The following is a 15856-nucleotide window of genomic DNA, read 5'->3' as shown; positions in this document are numbered from 1 at the left end:
ACAGGGGCTGGCGAATATCTCACTGGCAGTTCATCTCGATATCTCTCTTGGACCTTGACAAATTAATTTGTGGGCATGTCTGAACACGAGGTTGAAGTATAATCAGTTAACTGAGGAAATCAGGATGTGAATGAAGTGGAGATGCTGGCTATGTTGTACGCTTGGAGGTATTTCTACAGCAAGAGGACCCAAACTGTCAGCAGCAATTTCTGCAGTGTCACAGAAACATGTACATGTAGGAAAAACAGCACCAGGTTGAACACCATGTGGGCTGGCTACTCAGGGTTTCACTTAACCAAATGCTTATTTTCACACCTAACTTTCTGGATTCTTGCTACTTTGTAACTTGGTTCTTCTTAAGATTTAAGTTTCTTATTCTGAGCAGCTTCAGGAAGTCTGGGACCAATGGAGTTAAAGACATGGACTTTTTTTCTTGGACATTTTGAAGCCCCCTCATGTGTTGACTTGTTAAATATTGTTTGTAAAGAACAATGGTAGTGAAATCTTTTTTATATCACTTATAATCCTTTCCCCAGATCTAAAGAGTATTTAAATAAGTTTCAAAACAGAGCCTTCATAGAATTTAGGGGTAGTGTAGTCAGTCTAGTCCCACTACTGACTATTGACGGAGCCCAAACCAAACTCACTGCCATCAAGAGTTGATTCCAGCCCTATAGGACAAGCAGAGCCACCCCGTTGGTTTCCAAGGCTGTAAATCTTTATGGGAGTAAAAAGCTTCATCTTTCTTCCACAGAGCTGCTGGTGGTTTTGAACTGATGACCCTGCCCAACTCATAACTTATTACACCACCAGGGGAAAGGAAGGATCCCTTATTGTATATTCAACTTCTAGCTGATGCCTCTTATCACAGTTCCACTAATTAGAAACAGAATACCACTTCCTCTTCAAAAGGAAAGGGGTAGAATTCACCTTCCCAATAAATAGATTTTATGTTAGGAAATGGGTGTTTTCATGTCTCATTATTTGACTATCCCTTGTGGGATTGTGTTAGATCCAGTAGACAAAGCAGCTCTTTAAGACACCTCTGAGTCAAACCTCATCCTGGGTCTGTTGATTGTAGAGTACAAAGGCCCCATGAAGTGGCCTCTTCTGACTTGGGTGCCTGCCTGGGGATCTGGCCAAGTATAGTCGCAGGCGTGTTGGAGTAAGGACACTAAAGCTCCAGTGGCCAGTGGCCAGATGTGCTTGTCAAGGAAATTTTCCTTACTTTCAGGTTCCCCGCATATGAGATGGGACTACTAGCCAAATGTACAGTGTGACATTGAAGATTTTTGAGGTATCTCTGTGTTATAAAATGAGCTATAGAATGCTTTATAAAATTGGTGTTTGGAGGCCAATCTGTCAGATTTTAACAGTTGGAAAATATATGTATAACAGTTATCTACAGCTCTACTTAATAAATTTTTTCAAGTACAGTTTGTAGACCTTAGCTTTTGCCATAACTTATTTTTTCCTACATTTTTGAAGATGAAAATTATTATAGAGACTTACCTTTTGATAAACGACATAATTCTAGCAATTGAATCTCAGGGTTAACATTTTATATTACCAAGAAAGATCTTGGGCATCTATTGTATTCGCTGAATCACAAAGGATATGACATGGTCTTTCTCTAGTGACTTAGCCTGTCTTTGAAGAGATCAGCTCAGCCCCTGAGAACGATGGGGACTAAGACAATCATCTGAAAGTTGTTCTGCTCCTGTCTGCACGCAGCTCTGGCAGCCTTTTCCCACTTTCCTTTGTCCCGCCCAGTTGCTATCTAACCAGTTGCCATCTACCTTTCAGTTTTAATTCCCACCGTATCATCACTCCCTTACCCACTCTCCTCCTGTTTCCTGCTTCTGGAATGCCATCCTTGGCCCATTTCTCCTAACAAATTATACTAAAATCCTTCTCGGCTTGAATAGATGCCCCTCCCCACCATTTCTCCCACCCCCAACCAATGCAGTCCCCAGGCTCAGTGTGGGTCCAGAGCAAGGGGACTCTTAGGAGGACTAGTTGACGGAGAAGGTAAGGCTTGAATGGCCTCTTGAAATACTGATGAGCTTGGGAAGGTGAAGCAGGGAAAGGAAAGCATTTCAGTAAAAATCATCCCCAGTGAAAGAACCCCGAGCAGTGTTAGGGAGCTGTAATTTTATCTCTCACTCAGTACTAGAGCTAGAAGTGATATGCTTCAGAAGCATATGTTCTTCAGTGTGACCACTTTTTAAAAATTAAAGTGGTAGATTATGTAGGAGAGAACATTTTGATGATAATTTCTTGCTCAAATATTTTATAAAAGTTAATACCAGCATATTAACTTCAAAATCAATAGAGCAGGAAAATTGATAATGGACTGGAAAAGAGACAATAGGGAAGATACTTACATCATTGTGCCTCGTATCATTTTTTTGTGCCTGCATGTGAAATGATTTGCATTTATCCAAAACAGAATAAAATAAGCAGGAACTTTGTTGTGAAGTTTATTTTGCAAATGAAATAAGTATGAAAGCAGATAAAAAGAACTTGTTATTGTCTCTACCTCAAAGGAATTTTAGAACTTATTGCTCTTAATTTTATTTTTGCGAGTTCCTTATTTTCCTTTCAAATTTTATTAATGGATAGGATATAGACTTTGCTGAAAGAGTTAAAGCTGAGAGATGGAACTCAGGGATTAGGAGTTAGTTGGATCTCTGTGAATTACTTGAATGGTTGAGTGTGCTTGTCATTAAGAGTTTCCACAGCAATGTTCCTACATATTTATTAGGGAAAAGAGAAGCACATATGATGATTTAGAATTTCTGGATATCTTCTTTTTTAAATACAAAATCCACCAATGCCAGCCGGGTATACATATGGATACTTTTAAATTCACTGTGATCTGGTGTGTATTGCATACTTGACAGCAAGTCGTTCGATAGGCCCCCATAGCAAGTAGCCTGCAGGGGGGTTTAAGTGCCAAGTAGTATGATGTGGCCTGTTCTAAAGGTGATATGTGTCCAGTAAATTGTGCCAAAAACTGTTCAAACAGTCAGATTTGTAAACTGTCTGTTTGAAAATAAAGCTTTAGGTTATCATGATTTTGCTAAATGTCAAGGAAAGGATGGTGTCATTTTGCCTTGATTTTTAACACCAGATGTTTCATTTGTCAAAAAAAAAGGAATGATGATATTATAAGAAAGGATAATGCCCCACATTAATATTATTGATATTTAAGAGGGTAATATGGTACTTTAGCTATCTTCAGTTTTCATAATTCTGAAAATACTATTTTAGTAAGAAAAAAATAAATCTTTGTAAGATATAGAATTATATTTTCTTTGTTTAATTTTAATTTATTTTTATGCTAAACCCACTGCCATCAACTTGATTCCAACTCATAGAGATCATATATAAGATTTCTAAGGCTGAAAATCTTTAGAGGAGCATCTCTCCTCATCTCTGCTCCACGGAATGGCTGTGGGATTTAAACCACCAACTTTGAGGTTAACAGTCCAATGTTATCTGATATTACCACTAGGGCTCACTGCCACTGCCATCGAACCAGGTCCAACTCAAAGTAACCCTGTAGGCCAGGGGATAACTGCCCCTGTGGGTTTCCAAAACTGTAACTCTTTACAGGTGTAGAGAACCTCATCTTTCTCCACTGAGCAGCTAGTGGTTTCAAACTGCTGACCTTGAGGTTAGCAGCCCAAAGCCTAACCACTAGGCCACCACAGCTCCTCACCAGGGCTCACTAGATAAGATTGTTTTTTAATATAATAATTTGTAGAGGTACTATTGTTCTTGAGGACTTCTATCTACATAAGCCGGTGAAAGATGGGGATTTCTGCTCCCATCAACATAGTCTAGGGAACTCACAGTTCCGCCCTGTCCTAGAGGCTCACTATGAATTGGTGTTGACTCAAGAGCAGTGATCCAGATAAATCTAAAAAAACCCGACTAGGTGGAGTTGAGCTATAATAAGAAATAATAACTCCGAATGGTGTAACAAATGCATCATAAGATACTACATGGCAGATTCAGTTTTATATATTCTATTATCTTCGTTTCATAAATGTTCACACAAGGGATCTTAAAAGCTTTTCAAACTCACCGGGACAGTTCCTGAATTTAGGGTCATTTCTTGGGCAGGGGGAGGCCTGACATGTTTTTCTCAGCGTGGAAGATAATAAAATGGGGCCATTATAAACCAAAAAGAACCTCCTGCATTAATGGTGCAGAGAAAGGGGAGTGTGACTGTGTTGGTTTGGAAATGTGGAGGCTGTGGGTTTTGGGTGAGTTGAAGGAAGCAATTTGAAAACTACATCCTGGACCACTAGAAGCCACAGCATGGTAAACGCCCTGTATTGTGTCTACAATGTAGGGTTTTGTTTTGTCATCTCTCTAAAGGGGGTTTGTCTATATTAATACAAGTCTGTGGAGACCTCATTGGTATTTTGAAGGTAATGTAGGCTAGTTAGTAGCATAGTGATTATGTATTGGGGTGCTAACCCCCCAGTCAGCAGTTCCAAACCACTGATCAGCTCCACGGGAGAAAGGTGAGACTTTCTAATCCCATAATGAATTACAGTCTCAGAAACCCACAGGGGCAGTTCCACCTTGCTCTATAGGGTCATTATGATTCAGAATTGTCTCGATGGCAATAAGTATGCTAATTTATCCAACTGCTGAACAAGCCTCTAAATCGATATTTATGCTCCATGCTTCACCTCATGCTATCCCATAAAGTCTATGAGGCAAATAATGAAAAAGCTGCATGGAGGAATCACATAAATAACTACCCAAGACATTTCAACCATTTGGTTGGCTATTTGGAAAGTGTACTGAGTTGAGACTGAGTTGATTAGATGTTGATGCTACCCATCCACATATGTGGACTCCAGAAGGTCAGGGCGTTCTGTGCTACGCTCCCTGCTGTATCACTGATCTTTAATAGACTCTTTGACCTCAAGCAGAGGTGTGCCTTATGCACCAAGAGTTTTAGATGAGAGCTTGACTTTAGGTCCATAGTTTTCAAAATATTTCATAACTTCTGGATATTAATTGGGAGGAAGACTGGCCTTTCTAGTCCCCCAAAACAGATACCGTCTCAGAAACCAACAGGGGTTTCAGCACTGACTCAGTGGCAGTGAATGAGTTTGGAGATCATGAGTATCAATTAAAAGTGAGAAAGTAATTGTGAGCTGCCATGGCATTGGCCCCCACCTCATGATAACCTTATACACAACTGAAGACTGCCAGACCCTATATAATCCCCACTATTTGGTGCCCCACTGATTGTAGTGATCCACGGGATGTTCATGGGCTGATTTTCAGCAATGGGTGACCCTGTCTTTCTTCCTCATCCAGTGTGGTCGGAAAGTTCCACTGGAACCGACCTCTTCAGTGTCATAGACGCAAACAGTGGCTGCACCTGAGCAATCAAGCCTGGGTCTTGTGCACGGGTGAATGAATTGTACAACTGAGTCCCCAATGCTTCCTCTGAAAAATAATTCACATGTTAAATAATGGAAGTATTTATGAGTACAACTGCAATTCAGATGCATCACATAATGTCTGATGACACACTGGAGGCCCCCCTGCCTTTCCTTTAGACGGCCCGATTGTGCTGCGTGATTGTTGAGATTGGTAAAGGAATAAATAAGCAAACGATGGCTCTCTGTATGTTGAACTCTGAAAAAAAGTGAATCGAGAATTTGTACGTCTGCATTATTTACTTATTTTACTTTTGTGAACAGTTTCGTTGACATTGAGTCCATATATCACAATTCAATGGTTCAATCATAACAAGAAGAGTTGTAAAATCATTATTTGTTGTATTTTCCACTTACATTTCTGTGGAGTTGTGTAAGGGGAGACAGCATCATGGGATCATGTGCTGACCCTAAAAAGCCCAAGAGCAGCCTTGGGCATCTCCAGCAACGTCATGTCCTCTCATTGTGTAATCAGCATGCAGTACAGCCCTTCAATTGAAGCAAGACAGGCTTGGGCAGATCACCTTCGAGGATGAGGGCAGAATATAAGTGAACAAATGTTTGGGACCTGCCTACCTCTGCCTCTTTGGAGTTTCCTGAACGTCCATTACCGTGTTGTTTTTCTCGCAGTTTTATAGGCATATCATTCATATATTATACACATCAATAGTTCATTCTCATCACGAAGAATTGTACAGTCACTACCGAAGTCAGTGTTCAGACATCACCATGCTTTGACGCAACTGCTTCAAAACAAAACTCTCTTTCCACGGAACATTCTAAGTATTATCCTGGCCGAGAAGATTCTGTATTTCTCCTCTCCCTAAAATCAGATGGAAGGAGCTGATTTCAACCCCCCCCCCTTGCCTTCATGAATGAACCTGTGAACTTCCTATTGGAACACATAGGGACAAACACTCCCAGCAGTTTGTTTCTGTCTGGTTTTCTTGTTCTCTCATATTCAGCGCCCCACTCCATGATGATTCTCTTCTCCTTGTCAGCCTCACCTCAGTGCATGCTAACCACAGTTGTGCCTCCTACCAGTAGCTACCAGACCTCTCGGTGCAAAGTAAATCCTCTAAATTATCTTTCTCCTTTACCATGCAAGGCTCAAACTCTACTTAGCAAGGGTGGGATGCTGTGGGCGGGGGTGGGGGGTGGTGGTGGTGGTGTGACCGTTTGAATTGAGGAAACTATTTAATAAAAATTTCTTCAACATTTTATTCAATATAAGTAAGAACATCAAAGAAGAATGACGTCTGTTAGCAGAGTGGACTTGACATTTTTGATAGCTTTGCACCCTGTGATTTCAGGGACTGTGAGAATTGTCATTCTTTGATGCCTAAATTTGCCATGTACCATCAGAGCACTGTTCAGTCTTTTGTGAACATGCAAATCTGTCCTCTATCCCTTAATTATGTATTTCTAATGAATATGAAAGCCTTTACCAAATGGAAGACACTTCCTGTAAGGGGCTGACAGAAAACACTTCACACCGAGGATATATTTTAGTACTTTTCTTGTCCTCTCCCCCGGATGTTATACAATTGGATTTAACAGACTAAAAAGAATAATTCCAACATGAGCTGGATATTGGTGAAAATACTTTTTGAAAAGTTAAGGACCTGTATTGCCTTGTTTGAACAAAGACAATAAGAGCTGGCCGACATTAAGCACCTCTTTATTACAGTTATGGTTGTCTTTGGAGCTTATCACCTTTGATTTGTAGATGCCTGGAGGGGCCCTGGTGGCTAGTGTTGGGCTATGTGTTGGGCTACCAACCCACAGTCAGCAGTTCAAATCCAGCAACCCCTTTGAGTGAGAAAGATGAGTTTTTCTGCTCCTGTAAAGAACTATAATCTTGGAAACTTACAGGGGCCATTCTGCTCTGTCCTGTAGGGCCAGAAGGAGTCGAAATTGACTGGATAGCAGTGAATGAGAGGACTAGAGCCTCTCACATTCAGCACGAAACCAACCTTCATATGTCCAGGACGAAGATGTCTTAATGTACTACCTTTCTAATTATTTTGAAGTCCTTTTACATATACTTATACACAGTGCACGAGAACATAAATTGATAGCTCTGATTTTGACAACATGTTTTTAAAATAAGCATACCTTTCAAATCAGTTATTCCATTTCAAGGAACTTGTTGTAGAGATACTCTCACAAGGTATCAGCACGTAGAGTAATATTCACTCGTATTAAAAATGAAAAACAAAAGCAGGAAGCATCTAATGCAGTGAACACGTTGTTGGTTACATGTGCATCAGCTCCTGCTCCGTGACAACCTGACACATACCTGGAAATAGCAGTGCTTGGTTCAGTGCCGTCCAGGACTGCTTTGGGGCAGACTTTTTGTGATCCTTAGACCTTTCAACGGCTGATTTTTGGAAGTAGAACTCCAGGTCTTTCTTCCTAGTCTATCTAGAGCAGTGGTTCTCAACCTTCCTAATGCCGTGACCCTTGTTGTGGTGGTCCCTCCAAACATAAAATTATTTTTGTTGCTACTTCATCACTGTCCTTTTGCTACTGTTATGAATTGGGTGACCCCCGTGAAAGGGTCATTCAACCCCCAAAGGGGTCGCGACCCACAGGTTGAGAACCCTTGGTCTACAAGAAGCTCTGCTGAACTTCAAGCCTTGCTAGTCCATCTGAGTCTAACAGCGCTGCTGGAACCTGTGCCGCCTCATAGCAAGAGGCGCGCCTCTGCTGCCAGGTGCAGAGTAACTGACTGTACATGGGGTGCAGTGGCTGGGAATCCAGCCCTGGAGTCCCGCAGTGGGACCAAGAAGTTCATTCCTGAGCCACCAATGCCTCATGAAAATGGACCTGGCGAATCAAATAGTCCATCTATATAACTCTATATACTGTGGAGTAATTAAAAAGAAGGGAGGGTATCTATAGTATTGAAATGAATGATAGCCAAAATGAGGAAGAAAAATATGCAAGAAACCAAAATGGGGCAGTGGGAAGGCAGTCATAAGACACCATTGATATAATATTATATAGCTTGACATGTTACGTGCCCAATATAAACCTCACTTCATTATTTTTAAATGTATGTGTCAATGCGCCTGTGGGGGCGAAGCTCTGGCCTGCTGACAGCAAGGCTAGCCACCCCACAGGAGAAGACGAGGCTGTCTGCTCCTGTAAGGATTTACTGTCTTGGAAGTCTTCAGGAGCAATTCTACTTGGTCCTGTAGGGTTGCTGAGTCAGATGGACGGGTATGGGCAGTAGGCATTTTCATTTGTGTGGTGTGTGTGTGTGTATTAGGCACTTTCTGAATGGATACATAAACCAAAGGTCCAAGCCTACTGACATTGAGCAGTAGAACCGCTCCCTAGGGTTTCCAAGGGTGAAATCTTTTTTTCCCAATCATTTTATTGGGGCTCATACAATTTTTATCACAATCCATACATACATCAATTGAGTAAAGCACTCTTATACATTTGTTGCCCTCATCATTCTCAAAATTCACCTTCCACTTGGGTTCCTGGAATCAGCTCATTTTCCTTTTTCCCTCCCCCTCCCTCATGAACCCTTAATAATTTATAAATTATTACTTTATCTTATCTTACACTGCCTGGCATCTCCCTTCACCCACTTTCCTGTTGCCCATCCCCCAGAGATGAGGTTATATGTAGATCCCCAAGATCGGTTCCCCCTTTCTACACCCCTTTCCCTCCCAGTATCGCTACTCTCACCATTGGTCCTGAGGGGTTCATCTATCCTAGATTCCCTGTGTTTCCAGATTCCAACTGTACCACTGTGCATCCTCTGGTCTAACCAGGCTTGCAAGGTAGAATTCGGATCATGATAGATGGAGGGGAGGAAGCATTTAAGAACTAGAGGAAAGCTGTGAGTTTCATTGTTGCTACACTGAACCCTGAGTGACTCATCTCCCCACTACTCCTCTGCAAGGGATGTCCAGTTGTCTACAGGTGGGCATTGGGTCCCCATCACGCACTCCCCCTCATTCACGATATGATTTTGTTCCCCCTCCTTTGTTGCTTCAAACCTGGTCCCCTCGGCCCTTCATGATCACACATGTTGGTGTGCTGCTTCCATGTGGGCTTTGTTGCTTCTGGGCTAGATGGCCGCTTGTTTACTTTCAAGCCTTTAAGTCCCCAGATGCTATATCTCTCAATAGCTGTGCACCATCACCCTTCTTCACCACACTTCCTTATGCACACATTCATCTTCAGCATTTATGTGGGGAAGGTGATCACACAATGCTGTTTTTTGTTCTTTGGTGTCTGCTACCTGATCCCTTCAACACCTCATGTTCACTTAGGCTTGTGTGCTTCTTCTCTGTGAGCTTTGTTGCTTCCGAGCTAGATAGCCACTTGTTTGCCTTTAAGCCTTTAAGACCCCAGATACTATATCTTTTTTGATAGCCGGGCACCATCAGCTTTCTTCACCACATTTGCTTATGCACACATCTGTCTTCAGCGATCATGTCGGGAAGGTGGGTATCATGGAATGACTGGTTAGCTGAGCAAAGTGCTCTTGTATTGAGGGAATGTGCGTGAGGAGACCCAATGTCCACCTGCTACCAAGGCTGAAATCTTTATGGAAGCCGACTGCATTCTCTTTCTCCACTGCAGAGCAGCTGTGAGTTTGAACCACTGACCTTTGGATTAGTTGTTGAGTACTTAATCACTCGTGTACTAGGCTCCTTAAGATGCTGTTATAACCAGGCTCAGTACCAATAACTCCTGGGCACAACAGTAAATGTAGTCACTCAAGTATCATGTTCTGAGAAGGGTTTTATGATGTTTGATCTTTGGGTTTTAGCATTAATGGGAAGAAAATCACCTATAATTACAAGTACTTTTCAACTATTCCTGTTTTTAAAGTATACATGCTCATACATGTGATGTTGTTTGAATAGCGTAGTTAGGACATGCATGCCATATATTAGTAGCAGTGTGTTTTATTTAGTTAGTTCATTTTGCAATAGGACAAACCTAAGCTTTTGACTTTGGCCTAATAGAAATGCATATGTTTCTTTCTTTGTTGCTTTCCTGGTTTGAGCTCTCACGGTTTTCTATTCAAAGTACCCTTGCCTCTCTTCAGCCAGGACTTCAGTGAGTGCCTTATAAAGCCTGACCACACTAGAGCAGATTATACTGTGGCCAGAAAGCTAAATTTAGAGGGAAGCACTCTGCTCCAAATAGTAACAGCTAAACCATCGACACTTCTCTCTGGTGAACACAATAACTTCATTTAGTCTTTCACTACCAGTGGGTGAGTCTGAGTTTTGTTATGTTTTTTAATTTTTATTTTATTTTTTGTGTTATTGGGCTAAGTTATTCTTCGTGTAGAATGTATTGAAGATATGGAAAATAAATTTACATGACCAAGCTATGAAGACACATACTTCTGTTTAGAATTGAAATAAACATTAACAAAGAGAAAGATTTTTAAAATGGGGCAATCTATTTCTAATCTGTTTGCATTGTAATTCTCTACTAGCAGAAAAATAGTAACAGGATGTAAAAGTAAACTAGGAAATTTGTAAGTTAATATTGAAAATAAAACTTTTATTAGAGATGGCTCAAACCTAAACAATTACTAATTATAAAATTAAAATCATCCATGGAAGAACCGGTTAACTCCTTCCTGGAATGCTCACCAATCAGAGAGGGTTCATCCTAGTTTGCTCTAGTTTGGTGCTTAGGGCCCAAAGGTCCCTTGGTGGGTAAGTGGTTAAGGGCTCAGCGGCTTGCAGTTCAAATCCACCAGCTACCCCCTGGAAAAGATGTGGTAGTCCGCTTATGAAAGGATCCTGCCATTGAAACCCTGGGTGGGCAGTTCTGTCCTGTAGGGTCAATTTGAGTCGAGATCGACTCCACAGCAGTGGGTTTGGTTTGGAGTTTGTGAGACTCAGCCTCTCAACAGGAATTTTTCTTATTCACACAAGAATGTATTTTATCCCTTCAAACCTGGAACTGAACCCTCTCCTGGAGTTCATTTTTGAGGCCACCAAGAGACAGTCTTATAATGTGAACAGTAACAGCAAGAGGACCCTGTTCTTCAGAACAGCCTGCCATAAACAGCACCATTTGCCCCAAACAAAAATCAGAAAGCAGGAAAAGATGGGCAAAAGGGCCGGAGAATCTGGGGAGCTGGTGGGAAGTGTCGTCACATTGAGTTAATGCTGCGGAACTAAATGTGGCTAAATTATTGAATAGGAAACTAATTTCCTCTTTGAACTTTCACTCCAACACAAAACAATAATAATTTGTTTTGAAATTTGTTGTATTTTGAAAGGAGACAATATGAGAAACATCCATATAATTTCCATTCCAGTGAATTTTAAAACTGAACCAGAGTGAATCTGTTGAAGATGCCAACAGAGGCATTTCTGAATGGAAGACTCGTAAAGCGTGCATAAATAATGAACTGAACCAAGTGGAACAGGAAACAGGAAATGTGCTGTTGCATTTTGGGGTTTGAAAGGAATGTCATGAAGCAACGTGTATGAATAGTTGAACAGAAAACCAATTTGCCCTGTAAACTGTTACCCAAATCACAATAAAAAGTTAAACAATACTAATAAGGAACTAGAAGCTCTATTTTCAACATACATCAAATGAAATAGAATTTTATGGATCAGGTTTACTGAGTTTGTAACTGTTGTTACATGCTCACACTACTACAGTTTTTAGGGCAAAACTAGCTCTGGGTCTAGATTATGATTTAATCTGTGATGTTTAATTGGTTTCACTTTTTACGTCATGGTGTAATTTGGAGTTTTTAATGATAAGCAGATTCTTCTTTCATAGCAAAGGAAGGATCTGGAACATAAATTGAGTAATATTTTCCCCATGTTCTTAAGGAGTTTTTAAATATTAAGAAGTAACTAATAATATACTTGAGTATAGCAAATATTCTTGGTTGTTTAATGGTGAAAGTAATTTAGGAAGCCTAAATATTTCCAAATACGTTGTGGGTTTTTTAAATGTTGAAATAAACTCAACATTATTAGATAATGTACGTCATTTTAATTATTTGCCCTTCATAGTTTGGTCAACTTAGATATATTCTCAGATTATAAATTTATTCTCAGTATTTAAGAGATCTATTCTGCAACAGGTATTTTCTGTTTTGTTTTGTTTATCTTTTCCAGGGTAATTGCCTATATTTTTAACATACATTTATTTCAATAGAAAAATGTAAATTATACTACTCCTCATCATCTGAACTTAAAACAAACAACCAAACTTGTTAATAATTTCTTATGTCCTTAATTTTTTCTCATTATAGAAAACATCTCTTTTCCCCCCACTTTGTTTTCAGAAATTTTATGAATAAGCATCAGAAGCCAGTGCTAACAGGCCAGCGGTTCAAAACTCGGAAAAGGGGTAGGTGTGTTGCATATTTGTGTGGGGTGTGTGTATGTGTGTTTAAAGTTCTAATCAAACTCTAAATAGGAGGTAAAATATTAAAATGATATTTATTTTCACTTTCATCTCACTGATTCCACACACTTAAGCTTTGGGTACAGAATCAGGATACAGAACTGCCAGTTACTTAGATGTTTAATAATGGAAATTCTTTTAACTCGGTGTCTTTATGTTGAAAAGGGAGATAATTATATTGGTTCTAGTTGTGCCTTACTCTGAGAGCTAATGAGGTCAATAAACTTGAGTGGTTTTGATGTAAGCATTTTCATTTGTCTTTGCCCCTCTGTTGTTTTTGAGGAACTGCTGGTAGTACAGATGGGAAGCATAAGACTGAGAGGAAAGAAAATTAGGGAGCGAGCCCTTCACAAAGGGTTTGACATATTCAGAAGTTACGATGTGGGAGTAACGTGACTGCCCTATGGGGCTTGATAGTTTGTGTGCATTTTCAGGTGTGTTTTTGTGAGAAGAGTAGGGGTAGACAAGTTCAGTGACGACTGGTAAAATTAGGGTTTGTGTGAGTGACTTCTTGTGATGTAGTTCATCATCTTGCCCCTGCTAGGCCAAGAACAGCCTATCAGTCGTGAGGCAGTGCTAGCCTCTCCTCTTGTGGACGTGGGGCTCCTCATGCAGGGAGGACGGAATGCCCAATACAACAGATCTTTTGCATCAGATGAGTTTGCAGGAAGGATTCACTAGATCAATGTAAGCTTGAATTGAACTCTAACTGCTGCCTGGTGGAAAGCTTAGTGTTCACACTGAAAAGTGAGAATTTTAAAATTCCAATTAAAATGGATATTTTTATAGTATTTGTCTTATGTTCTCCTTTCCCCCCATCCCTACCTCATCTTTATAACTTTAAGAAATGTCCTTGTAAAAAAAAAAAAAGAAATGTCCTTGTGTGTAGTCCTCATCCTACTCTAAAAATTGCTCCCCTCATCAAAGTCAGTTGGCACAAACTAGTTCCCAAAAGACAGTGTTCTACATCTTACCTTGATGAATAGTAAAAGGGAACTTAAAAGTTTGTGAGTAGCCATCTAAGGTACAATTAATATTCTTTACCCATCTGGAGCAAAGAAAAGAGAAGATAATCAAAGATCACACAATCTCCAGCTTTCATAATCCTGAAACCAGAAGAACTAGATTAACGCCAAGCTACCACTGGCTACAACTCTGAGAGGAAGCGCAATAGGAAGTCACAACTGATAGAGTCAGGAAAAAATGTGGAACAAACTCAAAATCCTAAAAATGTCAAGACTTACTGGTCTGATAAAGATTGGTGGCATCCACGAGACTTAAGACACTCTGAAAGCCTGAAACTGAATTCATTCCCACTGACCCAACTTTCAGCCGAACAATAGATAGATATGTAAGGTGAACAATAACACCGGCGAGGACTGAACTCCTTAGAACAGTCAACCACACAGGGACCAAAGGGCAGCATTCACGCAGGGATAGCGCTCAAGAAGACAGGAAGAGATAGGTCAGAAGACCTGAAACGACACACAATGGAGGATGTGGGAGGAAGGCAGTTAAAGTGCGGAGGATAACATTGTGGAGGAACGCCATAAAATAAAATGGAAAACCAATTTGCTCTGCAGACTTTCACTCAAATTAACAGGATGTTTGTGTTTTAAGTGCCCCTGCAGTCTCCCCATTGAAATCTGGAAGCAAGTTTGAAAGGCAGCATCCCTGTGACACTTTTGATTAAAGTAGTCCTTAAAATCAACGTGTGTGTGTGTGTGTGTGTATAGTCTATCTATGTTGAGAGACTTGAGTGATTACAAAAGAACTTCGTCGGTAAGAACAATTTAGTTCCAGAATCCTAATGACAGTGAAGGCTTTGTTCGACCTAGTAACGTGTTAATATTTAATGTAGGCTCCACTGCAAGGTGCAGAAAGGTTAACTGTTGTCTGCCTGCCGAGGGAATTGTTCCTCTCTGGCCGGATCTCCAGCTCAGTCGGCTTTACGAGGTGACGCTGATTCACTACAACAGAGCACAAGACCAAGAGAAGGCCTGAGCACTTATTGCCCAACAGCGGGACAGGATTCAGCGGGAAAACTGGCCCTTGGAAGCGAAATGCTTTCTCTCTGAACCGGTTCGCCTCAGATTTGTTTGATGGTTAAAATTGTCTTTGCATCTTTTGCTGGCAGAGCTTCATGAGAAAAGAGATTATATATGGTCAATTTGATTTGGATTTATAGCATCAGGTCTCCTGAGGAGGCCTGGTGGTGCAGAGGTTAAGAACTGTTGTGCTAACTGCAAGGTGTCGGCAGTGGAAAACCACGGGCGGCTCTTGAGGAGAAAGATAGGGCTTGCTACTCTTGTAAATTGTCTTAGAGTCTCACAGGGGCGGTTCTAATCCCTGTCCCACAGGTCACCCTGAATCTGCATTGACCCACTGGCAGTGTTTCTTATGTTTTCTCCTGTTTGTTTGTTGGGGATTTATACAGCATTCACCCCATTTTGTGCTAACCTGCTGCTGGGAGGTGTGGGAGAGAAATGGAGTCAACCTTATTTTATATTCTTCATAGTACAGAATTACCTCTGGGATGATTTACTGTTTGTTGGTTTTTCTGTGCTTTTCTGATAAGTCTGGCTTCAGATGAATGGCTAGCAGTTTTGTGGAGCAGAGAAAAAAAAGAAGAAAAACTAGTGAGAATATTTCAAGGTCATTTCAATTCCTGTCCTCTGGAATTTTGTCATCAATGTCTTAGCAGAGCTAATGCTCTTCTCTACCATGTTAGTATGAAAATGCATGTCTTCTTGGTTAACATTAAAATAGGAGCATGACAGTATAACATATAGAAAACTCAGCCAGACCTTCTCCTTTATGAAATATTCACATCTTATGTTCTTCAAAGAAATATATTTTCTAGTGGGGCTTGGGAAATTATGAAAGGAGATGAAAATTTTCCCCTGGATCATTTTCATACTTTTCTAAATAACAGGTCTAGTAACTGA

At 40.6% G+C, this 15856-nt stretch overlaps 1 protein-coding gene across 3 annotated transcripts in view; it reads left to right on the top strand.

Annotated features, from left to right (window-relative positions):
- The window catches only part of BZW2 (basic leucine zipper and W2 domains 2), a 66630-nt gene that overhangs the window by 5505 nt on the left and 45269 nt on the right, over positions 1 to 15856 (top strand). For 2 of the 3 annotated variants that reach the window (XM_075558339.1, XM_075558341.1), the window contains exon 2: positions 12787 to 12851. The exons of the other annotated variant lie outside the window; for it this stretch is intronic. In XM_075558339.1, the coding sequence (XP_075414454.1) occupies positions 12794 to 12851 (58 nt within the window). In that variant the 5' untranslated portion in view covers positions 12787 to 12793. The remainder of the gene's footprint in view (positions 1 to 12786; positions 12852 to 15856) is intronic. 3 annotated transcript variants of the gene reach the window in all.

This window comes from Tenrec ecaudatus, chromosome 9 (assembly GCF_050624435.1).
Source record: "Tenrec ecaudatus isolate mTenEca1 chromosome 9, mTenEca1.hap1, whole genome shotgun sequence".
In the NCBI taxonomy this organism is placed as follows: Eukaryota; Metazoa; Chordata; class Mammalia; order Afrosoricida; family Tenrecidae; genus Tenrec; species Tenrec ecaudatus.
Note: the sequence above shows the minus strand (reverse complement) of the source record. Positions and strands in the feature narration are given on the sequence as shown.